Genomic DNA, 18,032 nt, shown 5'->3' on the forward strand with positions numbered 1-18,032 from the left:
GAGGCAAACTGGGATACAAAGAGATAAGAAAATGTGTCCGAAGTCACACAATTGAGATCTATTTTTTGTCGGAGCCCAATCCAACATAGTAGGTGGTGCAACCTGGGAGTTTGTGTCCTTAACTGCTTCCTGATACTTTCTCTAGTCAGCAACAGTAACAATACTAAATAGAGGTGAATGCTAGAGTTAACAAAGGAATTGTTTTAAAATAAATTTTATTAAGGTATGATACACATGCTGGTAAGTATACTCTTTTCCTGTCTCTTATAGAATCAGTGGGTGCAAGTTGCAAGAAGTTATATTTCATTCCAAGTAAAGGAAAAGCATTTTATTCTTTCAGCACACAGTTAATGGGACTCCCCACCCCCCAAGAGGGCTCAAGAGAGGGCTACTTAGAAAGTTTAGCTAGAAATGACTTATATTTATATATTATAAATAATTATAATATATATATTATATAATATATAATGACTTATATTTATATAATATATAAATATAATATTTATATATTATATTTAAAGAAATATACTTTTTCTTTCTTTTCTTTTTTTTTGGGGATTGAACCCAGTGGTTCTCTACCACCTAAAGCCACACTTGCCAACCTTTTGTTTTGTTTTGATTTTTAGACAGAGTCTCACTAAGTTTCTGAGGCTGGCCTTGTACTTGTGATCCTCCTGCCTCAGCCTCCTGAGTTGCTGGGGCCATCATGCTCTGCTTCTTCATATACTTTTGCTTCTATTTCCAAACCCTAATACTACATGTTGACTTTTTATTATCAGACAAAATTTGAGTAAGATTAATGCTATACCAAATAAAAGAAATATAAAAGTTACATCCACAATTGTCCCACTTCCACAAATTAGGTTTAAACAAATACATTTATTGGCTTTTGCTGTGGTAGTTGGGATAGAATGCCTCAAAGAGATGTTCCCTGCCTTCATGGATTTATAGTCTACTAGAAGGAAGAAGTTAAAACAATCAAATAAGTCTGGGGTATAGAGCTTAGTGGTGGAGCCCTTATCTAGCATGCTCAAGGCCATGGATTTAGTACCCAGCAGGGCAGAACAAAACCCAAAATGTATCAAAAATTAGCTATGTACTTGCAGATAGAGAAACAATCTAACTGCTTCCTGAGCAATTTAACTTGTGCCTATGCACCTTTTTCATAACTGAATTTTTGTATAAATACCATGTGGTATTCTACTTTAAAAAATTAACACATAAATTCAAATCCAAGAATCATAAAACAATGTGAACACTAGTATTTCTCTAAGGTTTTTGAGCATTGGATGATTTAGGTTTTCTTTCACTTCTGTCTGGATGATTTTTGTCTAGAGAGCCAACTTTGAGAAAAGCTTTTAATTCATTCCTGCTAACGAAAGACATGTAATTTTCAGTCTTTGGTAAAGTATTCCTTTGTTTTTGTGCATGGTTTTTAATATTGGCATGTCAGATTGGTATTAGTAAACATCGAAGGTTAGCTAGAGTCACAGAATTCTAAAGATAATAGTATTTTTATTTTGAAAATTGGTTAAGGTCAGGCATTTTGCTGAGTTTATAATAGGTTCACTTATTTATTTGTATGTATGTATGTATTTATTGGTACTGGGGATTGAGCTCAGGGGCACTTAACACTGAACCACATCCCCAGCCCTTTTTTATATTTTACATGAGACAGGGTCTCACTGAGTTGCTTAGCCCCTCACTAAATTGCCAAGGCTGACTGTGAACTCATGATCCTCCTGCCTCAGCCTCCCAGGCTGCTGGGATTCCAGGTGTGTGCCACTGTGCCCGACTGTTTTTAATTCTCATTTAGCCTAATAATTCTCATAAAGTCTTGAAGTATAGACACTTATTTTCCCCATGTTTAGAATGAAGAAATATAGGCTTAGAGATTTTCCTAAGGAGTCCCCAGTTGAGATTGAGCCATACTGTCTTTCTGATGCCATACTTGGCTCTTAGGCAATATTTAATCTGAAAGAGTTTCCAGAGAAATGGAATAGTCAAGTCATATTCTAGAACTATTATTGCATTCTTGAGAATAGCCTCACTAAACAAAACTGAACTCTACATAGCCCTTTATTTAGGAGGTGCTGCTAAACATAATTTCTGGAGAAGTCTCTCTGAATACACCACAAAGCTGTCCGTGTGACTGGGGGAATGTTAAGAAAAGTAGCCATAGACAGATAACTGGCTTTCAGTGGTCACAGCCGCTGTAGCAAACCAGAACAGGGACAACCAAATAGTGATCCACTGTGGTTTTTCTTCTCAACATTCAACCTTTTTGCAGAGTGTTAGCTTATCATCTTCCAGTTCTGTTTGGGAAAGCCTTCTGTGTAAGCGATGCTGGGTTAGAGACTTAGGAAGACAAAGGTGATTGACTTGGCTTGTACTCTGAAGAATTTTCATGTGAGACATCATGGTTAGAACCAAAGCAAAATTATAAGCAAGATTTTGTGGAGTCAGAGAAGTAGCATTTATTCTGCCTTGGAAATTGGGAATGACATTATGAGGAATATGGTATTTGGTTGCAGCCTTAGGAAAGAACAGGTTTTTGACAGGTGTGTGTGTGTGTATGGACGAGGTAAGCCTTGGCAATTTTGTGAGACCCTTTCTTAAAATAAAAAGGACTGGGGATGTGGCTTAGCAGTAGGGTACTGGTTCAATCCCCAGTACAAAAACAAAAGGATAGTAATCCTTTATTATAGTTGTGCCTCCTGCATGCTGTTACTGGGAACATAAACAAAACAAACACTGCATTCATGTAGGACAGACATTGAAGAAATGGTCCAGGGTTCAGTTGTAGCATTAAAATCAGTCAGGACTTGGAAACAGTATGAGGATCTAAACCCAAAGAGGATTAGGAAACATCTTTATCAAATTCTTTATTTCTATTTTTTTGTGGTACTGTACTGAGAGGTGCTTTTCCCCTGTGCTACATTTGCAACCTTTTTTATTTTTTTGAGACAGGGTCTCGATAAGTTGGCTGGCCCCTAACTTGTAATCCTCCTGCCTCAGCCTCCATGATAGGATCAAATTCTTTAAATGAGGAAGATCAGATGGCATGGAGAGATGAGAGTGGCATGAATGTACTGAGCATAGTGGGAGTTGTAGGTGGAAAAGTAGATGGAGTCCAGAACTTCCAGAGCTAGAAGGCTGTGCTAGGCTTTTCTTCATCCTCAGGACTGCTGAGAAGTTTGAAGATTTATAGTCTGGGGAGTGGCAGGATGAGATCTTCGTAGTGTAGAGGGGCAAGGAGTGCGGAGGCTTCTATCTGGGAGTACAAAGATCACAGGAAGCAGCAGTTCTGCTCTGAGGAGGGTGGTGCTTCAGATCTGTTGCTGGCTTCTTGGTTGTGGAGGAAGCCAAGCATGTCAGGGAGGATGGTCCCCCTGGGCAGCCGTGTTAATGAGAAGGCTGGTTCTTAGCCGTCTTTTGGGCTGATGGCCTGTGTTGATTTTGCTTAAAGTACACAGATGGTTTCATTTGTCCCAAGATTGAGCAGTGATGATCTCCTATCCCCAGTTCTTGTCGTGCCAGCATCCTTGAGAAAAAGATTTTTTAGCATCAAATCTTGATCTCTTTAAATTTCCAGAGTAATTTTTCAAAGCACTAACTAAATACTTTCTCTATAGCCTGGCAGGACTTTTTCCATTTATTAACTTAAGGTAGGGTGTATATTTTATCCACGTATATGATTTTGAGATCTTGATAACTTGTTGTGCTTAGCAGAGTTTATTGGTTATCTGGGTTATTCTGTTTCTTTGGATTTTGTCTAGTTTTTAATTTACAAGTTTTTAGTGTGAGCTGCTATAAGTCTTGACACTAACAAGTTGTCTGATAATTTTTGGATAAACAATCATAATCAAACTTCTCAGACTAAACAACAGTGGAATCTGATACTTTTCCTTATAATCTGGTTGATGCTGGCCTGTGTGATCATGTATAAAATGATATTGATGTAAAATTAGAAGCACTTCATCAAGTGTTTAAATCTTAAATATGTTGTGTGGCTGAAGACAGAGGCCTTCTTCAGGTTCTGTGTTACCTATTTTGTTTGTTTTTGTTTTTCATTCTCATGAATTTAAATGACACTAGTTAAAGAGGCTTGAAATCCACAGAAGCAATTAGTAGCTTGATTAATGTGCTAGGTAAGTAGATTGAATCTGCTCATTTTATTCTCAGAAGACAAGAATTCTCATGAAAACAGGTTAGATAATCAATGCATGCAAAGCACCCGAGTAGATTAAAAGAGTAACTTCTTGATTAAAACTGAGAAACAGATACTACACATTTCACTGAGCCCTCGCCTACGGTTAAAGAGAAAATCAGAATAAAGTATAGCATGTTTTCAAAGAATCCACTTGTATTAGACCTTTTCATCATATTTTATTCTCTCCATGTCTTAAGCAAATGAAAAGGCAGGAAAAATATTTCATTTACTTACCAAATTTTATAAAAATTTCTAAAAACAAGTGACAGGAGTGTTGAAAAGGTGGCCTTTTAACTTTTCTTCATTACCTGTGAACCTTTTTCCAGGTTTGAGAAAGGCTACCTTTATATCCTGAAAGAAGAAATCCCATACCACTGGTTATTTTTTTTTTTTTTTTGAAATGGGGTCTGGCTTTGTGCCCAACCTGATTAGTCTGTTAGTTCCATGTGTAGCTCTCTCCTATGCTCTTTTGGTGACTTTTTATCATTTTAGGTCATATACCAAGTAGACTTTCATGGTTTTTGAAGTTCTTTCCTGTCTTCCAGGATGACTGGGTAGTATTGCAGTATAAATAGTATGATAATGTGTGGGGAGTGGTGACAGAGGATAGGAGAGTTGTGACTGAGATTGGGGGTCTGTGGTGACCTCATGACTGTGACATGCCCTGTGCCTGGGAATGTTCCTGTGCAAGGCACAGGATGCTTAGCTGCTGTGGCAATGCCCTGCATGAGGAGGCTCTGTGTAAGAGTCCTGTCAGCTCTGACCTTGATCGTAGGCACGTAGTTCCTGGGAATAGAGGAATTCTTATGCTAAACAACCATGACATTTCACTAGTTCCGCTACTTCTGAACCTGCCCACTTAACAGTAACTTTACACATTGGACTTTTTTGAGAGTTACACAAAGCTCCTAATATTGCACTTTGCAACTGTGGATTGCAACTGTGGAAAAGCTTCATGGATGTCCTAGTTTCTGTAACTTTCCTGAATACAGAGAATAATGCTTGCATAGTCTTTAACCTGATAATGAGACATATATAAATAAAGATTATTGGTGTAACTCTTTAGATCTGCATCTCCATCAGAGAGCAGCACTCCACCCGATTCCAGCTTTATCTTCAAAATCTGCACATGTGAATCTTTATTTTTCTAATCCTCCATTGCCCCTCACTGGAATCTGCAAGTTTGGCCACGCTGGTCGTGGCAGTAATGTACTTTCCTAGTGTAAACTAATTTTTTAATACTTTACTTATGTTAGTTAATTAAAAAATAGGTATTTTTGGATTTATAATCAGAGTTTATTTTTCTAGTTAAGTTTGCATTGGCTTTATGGTGAAAGGCAGATAAAGCAGATAGTGTTTGCTAGGTACCAAGCTTTAATACTACCTGAGCATTTAGTAAACTCAGAGAATGGAAAAAAACACTTGAATTTTGCCTATATCTTTGACTAGTACTGATTTTTGTTTCTTTCCTTTTTTTTTTTTTTTTTTTTTTCTGGTATGGGGGATTGAATCCGGGGGCAGTCTATCATCAAGCAACATCCTTGGCCCTTTTGATTTTTCATTTTAAGACAGAGTCTTGCTCAGTCTCACTAAGTTGTTGAGGCTGGTCTCAAACTTGGGATCCTCCTGCCTCAGCCTCCTGAACTGCTGAGGTTACATGTGTGAACCATCAAGCCCAGCTTGATTTTTCTTTTTCTATGTCATGGAGTATATAGTTTTTAAATGTTTATCTTCCTATTTTGAAGAGGCAGTACATTCACATGGTTCAGAATTAAAAAGACAGGAAGAGTTAGCCATTCAGTTAAATTATGTGTAGGAAATATACTGAGTTTCCTCTTTATATTTCTTCTATCTGCTTACTGTAATCAAGTTTTGATCCACATCTGTAGATGATGCCTTTAGAATATCTAAATAATATCTATATTAACCTATCTTTGTGTTCATAGTTTTTGAAATTTAATTTTTCTTTTACTCAGGTATAAGAAGTTTTAAAATATTCTACATATATTGCATTATAATCATGAGATATAAGCTTAGTTCTTAATCACCTTTTAATTTTCACCTCCTCTAAAACAACATGATGTTTCTCAGGAGATGACTAGTTCAGGCCAACTCTTTACTTTATTTTTTTAATTCATTTATTCACTTTTAAAATTATCAGTGAATTCCTAATATAGTACACAATAGAGAAAGTACTATATAAATTCTTAGATAGGTGATTCTTAAAATGCAGATCTATATGAATAAGGATTTGAGCTATTTCAGAAACCACGTCTCAAAAAAAAAAAAACCCAACTTTAATACAGATGACTACTTGCTAACTAAAAAGACAAAAATATAACATTGCATCCAATATGGAAAGATAACCAAGATAAATTGTTAGATCAAAGAAAGTGCAGAGTAGTGCATATTGTATACCATCTTTTGTTTTTTAAAAAAGGAAAATAAAATGTTTGTTCATATTTGCTGTGTTGTGCCCATGGTAACTTTGGAAGGATACAAGAAACCATTAAAAGCAAATGAATAGGAGACTATACTCTTTACCTTGCTGAGTTTTTTCCCCCTTTTCTGGCTTTAAAATTTTTTCAGCGTATTAGGAGTGTAAAATTTGTTTTAAAAATAAATTTAGATAATAAAAAATTAAAAAGAAAATTTAATACAAAACTTAACAGTTTGCAAGTACAGAGCATTTTTGGTTATTTTCCTGGGAAAATCTCTAGATTAAGGTAGAAAGTCCTTGGAGTTTTGCAAAGAAGTTCGTGAACTGAAAGGTATGGGGTAATATTTTTAAATGCTACCTCCTTCTTCCTCTTCCTACCTCTAAATGGCAGTCTTTATTTTATTGTAACTTTTTTTCTTTTTCTCCCCTCCCCTTCTTTTTTTTAAAAGGCTGGTGGGGTAGCAGGCGCCTCTGTTGACTTGATATTATTTCCTCTGGATACCATTAAAACCAGACTGCAGAGTCCCCAAGGATTTTATAAGGCCGGTGGTTTTCATGGAATATATGCTGGTGTTCCGTCTGCTGCTATTGGATCCTTTCCTAATGGTAAACATGACATTGATATTCTCACTGCTGTAAAGCCAGAATGGTGTGAGGTGATACATAGTTCCTTGTGTGTTTTAGCTTATCTTCTGAATTTATTTTCCATTCTTCAATCCATTGTTTTTGAATAGGTAGCACTGGAGATTCCCTTGCAGTATGTTTGTAATAGAAAAGCAACTTCCCAGCGACTCAGAAGGCTGAGGCAGGAGGATCACAAGTTTGAGGCCCATGTGTGCAACTTAGCAAGACCTTGTCTTAGAGTAAAAAGGGGTGGAGATGTAACTCACAGGTAGAGCAGCGTAGTTCAATTCCTAGTAGAGAGAGAGAGAGAGAGAGAGAGAAAGAGAAAGGAGGGAGGGAGGGAAGGAAGGGAGGGAAAGAAAGGAAAGGAAGAAGAGAGAGAAACAACCTTGCTTGCATATTGGAATTTCCTGAGCTTTAAACAATCCTGATGCCTGTGTTTCACCCCCCAGAAGTAGGTTCTGGGCTTTGAGTTATCAGCAGTTTTGTTAGCTTCCCAGGTGATTCTAGTGTGGAGTCAAGACTTGGGGATTCTTGTGGAGCAGGTGAACCTAGGAGGCATCAAATCTTTCAACCATAGATTGCGCTTAAATGTTGCAGGTGTTATAGGCATCCACCTTTCTATTCTTATTTTAGCATCTTTTGTTTGGTTTTGAAGTCATGTGACTTATGGCTCTATGGCCCTCTTTTTCTGTAACAGTGTAATCTGTTTTATTGAATCCATTCTTGGTACATGTTTTTCTGATACTTTTCTCATTTCATTTTTTTATTTTGCTGGACTGGGGATTGAACCTAGGGCCTCATGCATGCTGAACAGGTACTCTACCACTGAACCTTGTCCCCATCTGGCAATGAATGCTTCTCGTGGCCCTCAAAAGTAATCTAAACCACCAACAACAAAAAAGACACACAACACACATCCACAAAATCATAGCTCTAGAAGATTCTTAAATTCTGGGTTTTGAAAAGATTCTTTTTTCAGGATGATTCATGAGTAATTCTTCTTATGTTAATCTGACCTTTAAATACCAAATCTGTGAGCACTGCAGTCATGTAAAGATTTGTAGCACAAATAATAGTATCTCTGTCCTTTTCTTTATTACTTTCCCTTCCCCCTCACCCTGTGAATAGCAAACTGTTTTGGGTTTATCCTTGACTTTTTTTTAATACCTTAGTACTTTGAGTAGTTAAAGCAAGTTATTATTGAGCACCCATTCCATGTCAGGCATGGCTCTGAGGATGTGAGGGGCCACAGATATGTCCCAGGTTTGTGCACATTGGACTCACCTGATCATTGAAGAGTTCAAATACAGATTCCTGTGGCCCACCCTCAGAGATTGTGGTTTAATTGGTCTGAGGTATGTCCTGGTCATTGGTGGCTTTTAAAAAATTCCAAAGCGATTCTAAAACGCAGACAAATTTAAAAGTCTTTGAGCTAGGGAATTGCAAAGGAATATGTCACTAAGTCCTTATCTTTTGTTCAGTGGTTTATTTGGTTTTCTCCTTTGCCTAGATCTTTTTCTCTAATATTCCACAAAAGGACTCCTGTGGGTAGTGGTAGTGTTAGTTGTAGTCTTAGGGCACACGATGCTGTCTTAATGATCACAGGACTATTTTGCATTCTCTACTGAGGATTGACATACAGATGTGGTTCTGATCTGTGTGGGGTGGGGCTGCGCATGTGGTGGCCTTGCCTTTCTTGCTTTACTTTTTTTTTTTTTTTTTTGCCTTCCATATATCTTCAGCAAATCTAAGTTTGCAGGAGAGGTCAAAACTCAAGAGTTTAAGAAATGGCTTCACCGTCTTCCTACAGATTTTGAATGAACTGCGCTTTCCTTTCTGTTTCCTTTTTTTCTTTGTTTGTTAAGGGTCTAGTCTGGGTTCATCATCAGTGGCTGTGGGCCTTTTTGAGAATGGATTACGCAAAGCTGAGGGTTTGTCACGGAGGGGATAAGATTGAAGGAGAATAGAAGGTCCATATTTAGGAGCCTTATTTCCTTTTAGAAGAATACGTAAAGAAAGTATGGCATGGTTTTTTTTTTTGTGTGTGTGGAGGGTGGGCTTAGGTGTCAGATAGCCCACAATTCCTTGTTTGATTAACTTGCTCTGATCCTCATTTGGAATCTAATTTTTTTTTTTTTTTTTTTTGCGGTACTGGGGATCGAACTCAGGGCCTTGTGCTTGTGAGGCAAGCACTCTACCAGCTGAGCTATCTCCCCAGCCCTGGAATCTTATTGTGCCATCATTTCTAATTAGTGGAGTCTTTTGGATGCTATCCACTGGCACAGGGGGTTGGAGGTGACAGTCTTAAAAGACTTGGAAGTATCACAGAAGTAGCCACGAAGTTGGGCAAGCTTGAGGCAGTTGACTGTGAAACCTAGGAACGTTTAGCACTTTCTTCCTTTGCCCTGGGGTGGGCATAGGGATGCAAGCAGCTGCTCTATCAGAGGTATTCTAGTGTGCATTTAGTAGTGGGCCAAAGTAGGAAAAGCCATTTAAAGAACTGCGTGGGAACAGACCTGTGTTAACAATTGCAGGTTGCTGAACTGTAGTGACTCCTGTGGAGTACGGGCCTGCTCATTTGACCTGGTGCATATTTGTTAGCAACCTCAGGGTCCTTTATAAGATTTTAACTTTGGAGAACTGATTTCTACTATCAAGCAGTTTTTCTGAGTGTTTCAGACTTGACTGTGATGTATTCTAATGTCCTTCAAAAGATGAATTTGTTATTCCTTTATCTTTCATGCTTTATCTCTTTTGGCAGTGATAAACACTTTTTGATTAACAATGCAAGATTTAAAGCCCTCATGTGCAGCTATGATTAGTTCGCGGTGATAGGGGTGGCTCTTTAGAGATTTTGATTTCCAGTTCCAATTAAACATTTGACTGTTTCCTTGTTTTAGAGGTAAATTGATGTAGGAGGGTGCCGTGTTGCACACCTGTAATCTCAGCGACTTGGGAGGTGGAGGCAGGAGGTTTGCAAAATCAAGGACAGACTTGGGCAACATAGTGAGAACCTGTCTCAAAATAAAAAGGCTGGGGATGTAGCTTAGTGGAGGAGCACCCCTGTGTTCAATTCCTAGTACCACTACCACCAATTAAAAAAAAAAATGGTAAAATTGATGTAGTAAAAGTAGCTATAAGCTATGGCTATTTTGAGTAAACAGCAATAATAAAATTGTATAGAATAGACATTGTATTTAAGTTAAGATACAAGTTTATAGTTTTGACCTGTTTGTAAACCAGCATAGGTGTTTGCTTTATGACCATGTGTAAGGTATTCTGGAACCTTGTCTAAAAAGTTGAGTAAAACAGTATTAAGTAACTTGTCATACAGCCTGGCAAATGCTAGGTTAGCTATTAACTCTGTCAGGATGAGGATCATGTTTTTTGCATTTTTATAAGTCCAGGGGTGGGTTTGTAATATGGGCTCAATAAATTCTGAAAGAGCGAGGGTTTGTCATTTTGAGTTATGTGTTTGTCATTTTGGTTTTTGTCTCATAATTTAATAATTATCATCATACCTTTCTGAGAAACACATTTCTTCACAGTGGGAATATGTATTTAAGCTTTGTAAATGACTGACTTGTTTTAAATTTCAGCTGCCGCATTTTTTCTCACCTATGAATATGTGAAATGGTTTTTATACACTGATTCATCTTCGTATTTGATGCCTATGAAGCACATGTTGGCTGCCTCTGCTGGAGAAGTGGTGAGTTGCAAGTTAGTGTGTAAAAGACTTTGGAAATACAAATCATGCATGTATTTTTTGGTATAAATTTCATTTTTTAAGTTTGTTTTCAAGTGATAACATAAAAATGCAAAAATTGTGCCTATTTAGGGGGATACCATGTAAAGTTTTGTTATACATATATGCTGTGTAATGTTTAAGTCAAACATCTTGAAATTTTTTTATGGTGGAATTTATTTCTCTTAATTTTTTAAAAATTATGAAAGGCATAAATCGTAATAAATGTAGGTGGATCATACTTGTCAGTTAAAAGATAGTCTTGGAGATGAAAGAATAATTCAGCTGTGTTCTAAAACAAGAGAGAGAGCCCTTAAACAATTACACAGAAAACATTAAATGAAAGAGATGGAAGAAAACACCCAGGTAGGTTGTGTTGGTTTTGTATTATGTCAGTATACCTGAGTTGGAACAACCTTTCCCCAAATTCATAGTTTAGGTCAGATCAGCCACACTGAAATTTGCAGAAGGTTTATAAGGAAAGTTAAGTAGCAGCTGCGTTTATGCTCAGAGGTTGGGCTTAGGGTCAGGCACTGTTGCAGCGTCTGTCTGTCCCTGATCTCTGCTGGCTCACTGTGTTGGCCTCTGGTTTACGAGTTCTCCGGCTCCCATCTTTCCCTGTAGCTTCTCCAGATTGTTGGTCAAGAGTGTGGGCCCTGCAGGGGCAGGATGCTAGCTTTTACTACAGTTTGTCTCCCATGGGTTGGTGAGAAATAGATGTGAATTACAGTTTATTTTTCCTCGCTTTCCTAAATTATTTAGGGAACACTAAATGAAATAGGGTTGTGTAATTTTAATATTGGCCAAAAAAATAATAATAATAATTTACGGGCTACTTGACATCTCTGGAACATGAGGAGTCACTAGGTTTGGCGGCTTCCGTGGTATGGAGACAGCAGGGATCACTGGGTTTCAATTCCCTGCAGGCATTTCTCAACCCTGAGGAAAGATTTCTTGACCACCACAATCAAGGAAGGATATGACTAGAAGCCAGTGGACATAGTTCCTTTAGAACAAAGGACATTAACTTTTGATACTCATGTTTGTTTCATGTTGGAAACTCATGAGTTTGACAAAGCATAAGCAGAAACAATTTTATCAGCATTAACCACTTTATCAAATGTCAGCCTGGATACTGTCTATAAAGAGGTGGTCACTCAAGCTCAACAGGAAATAACAGTACAACAGCTAATGGCTCATGTGGATTCCATCAGGAAAGATATGGTCATCCTAGAGAAAAGTGAATTTGCAAATCTGAGAACAGAGAATGAGAAAATGAAAATTGAACTAGACCAGGTTAAACAACAACTAGTGAATGAAACCTATAGAATCAGAGCAGATAGTAAATTGGCCATCAATCTAGAAAGGAGCAGGGTAAGGGTAACAGATATGTTTACAGATCAAGAAAAGCAACTTATGGAAACAACCACAGAATTTACCAGAAAGGATACTCAAACCAAAAGTATTATTTCAGAAACCAGTAATAAAATTGACACTGAAATTGCTTACTTAAAAACACTGATGGAGTCTAATGTACTTGAGACAGTTTGTAATCTTGCAGCCTCAGTGTTCACTTGTCTGCAATAGCATTGGGATTTTATAGATTCTGGAAGTACTACTGATGATCCTACTATTGCTGCTGCTGACTTTGTAGAACACTACACCAGGACAGAGTTTCTTTGAACATTTTCAATTGCAGCAGAAACTTACTACAAGATTATTCAAAGTATGCATGGACTAAAGAGAAGTATTGTAAGTATTTTATTTTTATTTTGTGTGTCTGTATTTTGTTAGGTTGAGAAACTATTGTCCAAAACCTGATTTATTTGAGATAGAAGAGCATTTTGTCCTTATCCTCTTATATTTGCTTGAAGAATTTTGTAAATCAAATGGAATTTGATTGGTATGTCCTTCAGATTTGAAAACTGTCTCTTAGCCTACATGCTTACTGGACTGAACTCTCCTGATAACTACTGCAGTTAAATTTTTAATAAAATCAAAGATTATTATAATAAAAAAAATTTAAGGCATCAAACAGAGAGACTAGTGCATAATGACTCAAGGAACAATCCTGGGAGATGTAACAAGCCTGAACTGTACTGAGTAACATAGTCCAGAACATGAAGCAAAAACAGACAAGATGATAAGGAGAAATAAATAGAAGTATAGTCTTACTTGGAGATAGTCATGTCTCTCTGAAAGCATTCAGACTAGGCAGATGTAAACTTACTCAGGCTGTAGGGGATTTGAACTATGCAATGAATTGCTCTAATGGATATGTATAGGACCCTACCCTCAACAGTTAAGAAATACATATGGTATTCAAGCATACTTGGAAGGGTAACAAAGATAGATACCCCATTCCACAGGTGAACTTCAACAAGTACAATAGAGACAACATTGCACGGATCTTGTGGTAGCCGACTATAATGAGGACGATAGCCACCCTGTCCTTACCATGTGTTTAGGAAACAAACTCTTTTGTAAATAATTCATGAGATAAATTATAATGTAAATGATAAAATATTTTGTACCCAAAGCATACACAGTTATGGTTTAAAATAAAACAAACCGAAACTAACACAGAGGAGAAGGACTAATAAAAACAAAACTATCTTCACTCTTCTCATTAACATAACTTTCTCCCTGCCCTTTCTCCCCAATACTAAAGGAGAACCTCTACTAACATTTTTGTGCCTCTAGCTAGAAATTGTCTATTCTCTACTAGTGTCATTTTTTTCCCTATTTCCTTCTTTTTAAATTGGTATTGGGAATACCAATAGGAGTGCTCTACCACTGAGCTACATCCCCAGACCTTTAAAAATTTATTTTAAATTTTGAGACAGGCTCTCCTCAAATTTGCAATTCTCCTGCCTCAGCCTCCCAAGTAGTTGGGATTACAGGCCTGGGCCACCACTCCTGGCCTACTGGTCTTATTTTCAAACCACGTGGTCTGGTATGGATGCTCTTCTGTCACCCCAGCATTGTGTTAGGCATGATGCATGACAGGAGTGGACCACACAGTGAAGGAAAGGGTCTTTTATTGAAAAACATCTTTTTTTTTTTTCTGATAATGGTATATGTTTACATTAGAAAACTTTGAAAAATGAATCAGCCTTTTTAACACATAAAACATTTATATAAAAATAATTGATATATACATATAAAACAACTGCATTATATTATGGTTTTTTTTCAATGTACTTTTTCTCTTTTAGCAAATTTGTTTTCTTTTAAATTTTGATTCATCGTACACAAATGGGGTGCAACTTTTGTTTCTCTGGTTGTACATAGAGTGGAGTCACACCATTTGTGTAATCATGCATGTACATAGGGTAGTGATGCTTGTTTCATTCTATTATTTTTCCTTCTCTCACTCCCTTCCCTCTTTTAGCAAATCTGAATGAGACTCTATGAACTATTTTGTGACCTACCATTCCTTGATTATGAATATGGTAAATTAGGGGTAAGTAAAAGGGAGATCTTACCCGAAGAATAAAATGAATACTAACTTTAAGAAGATAAAAGCTGTTTAAGAAACAGCTTCTTGGAGATATAATTAATCACACAGTTCACCATGGAAAGTACACAATTTGTGGTTTTTTGTGTGTTCACAGAGTTGCGCCGTCATCATGAGAGTCAGTTTTCAAACATTCCCATCACCCCCGGGAGAAAGCCCGAGTCTAGTATCAGTCATTTTGCATTGCACTCCAGCCTCTGCCCCTCCAGGCAGCCACAGGGCTACTTTTTGTCTATGTGACTGCCTGTTTTAGACATTTCATATGAACAGAATCCTGTAACTTGTCTTTTGAGATTTTTTTTCTATTAAGTAGTTTTCCAGATTCATCTATGTTGTAGCATGGATCAGTATTTCAGTTCTTTTTTTGCCAGATATTTCCTTTTCAGGAATTGGCCAGACTGTTTTGTAAAGTGACCACCATTTTATATTCCCATCAGCAACAGTGAGGCTTCCCCTGCTATCTGTCTTAATCACAGCTGTCTAGCAGTTGTTCATTGGAAGCTTTTTGTGGTTTTGACTTGCATTTTCCTAATGGCTGACAATTTTGAGCATTTTCTTATATGCCTGGAGAACTACTTGTTCAGATCTCTACTTCTTTTACATTGTGTTTTTTTGTTTTCAAGTTGTAGTTCTTCATATAGTTTAGACATAAGTCCCTTATCAGACATGGTTTACAGAATTTTTCTCCTGTTTTATTTATTACCTTTCCACTTTCTTCATAGTGTGCTCGGAAGTACAAATTTTGAATTTTGATGATGTCCATTTTATCTTAATGCTGCTTGTGATTTTGGTGTCATAGCTAAGAAACCATTGCTTAATCTAAGGTCATGAAGATAATACACCTATGCTTTCTAGTAAGAGTTTTATTTTTATAATTTTATATTTAGATCTTTGATCCATTCTGAGTTAATTTTTGTATATGGTATGAGGAAGTGGACTAACTTTATTCTTTTCCTTGTGAATATCCTGTTGTCCTACCTATACATTTTGTTGAAAACGCTTTTTTTACACCCTGTCCTCCCCCCCATAGAATGACCTTGGCACTCATATCAAAAACTAATTGAGGCTGGGTGTGGTGGCACATGCCAGCAATCCTAGCAACATGGGAGGCTGAGGTAGCCTTTTACTTAAGTTTGAGTCCACTCTCAGTGTAGCAAGATCCTGACTCAAAAAAACAAAGTAGGGCTAGGAATGTAGCTCAGTGGCAGAGCACTTACCTAATGTGTGCAAGACCCTGTATTCAATCCCTTGTACCATCCAAAAGAAAAAAAAAAGAGTTTATGAATTCTCAGTTCTAATCTATCTCCACACCTCTGTCTTTACACCAAAACTATTTAGTCTTGATTATGTAAGTATTAGAAATCAGCATGAGTTCTTCATCTCTGTTCTTTTTAGTATTGTTATTTTTTGGAGAGGGGGTTCCTTTGCATTTCCATGTCAATTTTAGAATCAACTTATACATGGTAGAATTCTGAGAGGCCTTACTTTGAATCTGTAAGTTAGTTTGGGGAATATTGTCATCTTAAACAGTGTTAAGTTTTTCAATCTACATATATGTATGTTTTCCTAGTTTCTTTCAATATTGTTTTGGCACTTTTTGAGCATAAGTTTTATACTTTTGTTATTTTGTTAGTTTATTCCTAAGCAATATATTTTTGATGCTATTAAAAATGAATTTTTCTTAATTTTATTTTGAATTAATTCCACCATATAGATATTATTTTTTTGTATATTGAGCTTACATCCTGCAGTCCTGCTGAAATAAAATCTAAAATTCTAACTTTTTTTTTTTTTTTTTTTTTTTTTTTTTTTACTGAATCCTTTAGGATCTTCTTCCTCTTCTGCATGCTAGGCAAGTGATCTACCACTGAGCTACATCACCAACCCTAGCATTTTCTATATACAGAATCATATCTGTAAATGTAGTTTTCCTTCTTCCTTTTCTGATTTATATGCCTTGACTGTTTTCTTTTTTTCTCCATCTTTTTGGCCTAATTGCTATGGTTAGAGGCCCCAGTACAATGTTAGATAGGAGTGGTAAAAGCAGATATCCTTGTCTTGTTTAAGAATCTTAGGGAGAAGGCATTTATTCTTTTAACTGTAAGTTGTGAATTTTTCAATGATGCCCTTTTTGAGGTTGTGGAAGGTGCCTTCTGTTCCTGGTTTTTTCAGTGATTTATTTATATATTTATGTTCCTCTTTTTTTTTTTTTTTTTTTTGTAACTGTATATTGAACCCACTGAGCCACATCCCCAGACTTTTTAAAATTTTTATTTTGAGACAGGGTCTTGCTTGCTAAGTTGCTTAGGACTTCACTAAGTTACTGAGGTTGACCTTAAACTTGTGATCCTCCTGCCTCAGCCTCCTGAATCTGTGGGATTACAGGCATGTACCACCATACCTGGTGATTTATTTACTTTTTATTCATGAAGGCATGTTGAATTTGATTGGGTGCTTTTTCTGCATCTTTGAGATGATTGTGTGTTTTTTTGTCCTTTGTTTTTCACACTGAGAGATTTTTCACATGTTGAAAGCATCCTTTTTATTTCTGGGATAAATTCCATTTGATCATGGTGTACCATGGTTTTTATCTATTTCTAGCTTTGGTTTGCTAGTATTTTTTGAAGGACTTTTGCTTCTTTATAAGATGTTTGTTTGTGATTTTCTTTTTTTGTGTGTGATGTCTTTTTCTTGTTTTGATATTGAGATAATACACAGAAAGATAATTTCTTTACAAATTATCTCAGGAGCTAGGGTTCGAGGTCATTTGTAGAGCACTTTCCTAGCCTGTGTAAGGCCCTGGGTTTGATCCCAGCACTGGAATAGGAGGAGAGGAGAAGGAAGAAAAAGAGAAGTTGATTTATAGAAATATAGTGAAATTATTCCATTTTGATTGATGAAAATAATCAGGTTATATATGGAAAATCCAGGAGGAACGAATTATGGAGGAAATAGTCTCAGTTCTAAAGGAAAGGAATTATTTTCTTATTCCTGTGATAATTTGAACAGTTGAGGCTGTGATGATTCACAGGGAAAAAGGATGATCTCTAACCCTTATTGGTATTTTTGCATTTCATATATATATATATATTTATATATCTGGGCCATAAAATTTTATATTTTCCCATTCTTTGAAATGATTTTTTTGATCTAAGAAATCAGTTCCTTAAAAAACAGGTTGAAAGGAAAATTAGTCTAATATTATAATTACTGAGTTTTTTTTTTTAATAAAACTTATTTTGATACTGGTTTAAAAATGATTTTGCAGAACCTAAGTTTAACTCTGGATTCCAAAATAAAATAGTCTTTACCATGGAACTGATGATACAGCAATATTTGAATAGCAAACAGCATAAAGTAGTGTTTCTCTTATCAGCCATAGACACTTTGGAATCTAATGAAACCTGTGGCGGTTTTGCATACCTTTTCTAGGGACTCTGATTCCCTGTATGCATTGACCCAAGATAAAAACTCTAGTGCTAGAGTT

The 18,032-nt window shown here is 36.5% G+C and overlaps 2 protein-coding genes across 6 annotated transcripts in view; both read left to right on the plus strand.

Annotated features, from left to right (window-relative positions):
- Slc25a26 (solute carrier family 25 member 26) overlaps positions 1-18,032 on the plus strand; it is a 143,030-nt gene that overhangs the window by 1,384 nt on the left and 123,614 nt on the right. For 4 of the 5 annotated variants that reach the window (XM_047532094.1, XM_047532095.1, XM_047532093.1 and 1 more), the window contains exons 2-3: positions 7,103-7,259; positions 10,880-10,989. In XM_047532094.1, the coding sequence (XP_047388050.1) occupies positions 7,103-7,259; positions 10,880-10,989 (267 nt within the window). The remainder of the gene's footprint in view (positions 1-7,102; positions 7,260-10,879; positions 10,990-18,032) is intronic. The other variant, XM_047532096.1, reaches the window with a different exon arrangement.
- LOC124969231 (coiled-coil domain-containing protein 90B, mitochondrial-like) lies at positions 12,190-12,709 on the plus strand. The gene has a single exon (XM_047532097.1). The coding sequence runs from the start codon at positions 12,217-12,219 to the stop codon at positions 12,610-12,612; it is 396 nt and encodes a 131-aa protein (XP_047388053.1). The 5' UTR covers positions 12,190-12,216; the 3' UTR covers positions 12,613-12,709.

The sequence above is a fragment of the Sciurus carolinensis genome, chromosome 17 (genome assembly GCF_902686445.1).
Source record: "Sciurus carolinensis chromosome 17, mSciCar1.2, whole genome shotgun sequence".
NCBI lineage: Eukaryota > Metazoa > Chordata > Mammalia > Rodentia > Sciuridae > Sciurus > Sciurus carolinensis.

Excerpts from the sequence above, each read along its gene's own strand:
- LOC124969231 (XM_047532097.1), top strand. The coding sequence starts at position 12,217 with ATGGCTCATGTGGATTCCATCAGGAAAGATATGGTCATCCTAGAGAAA.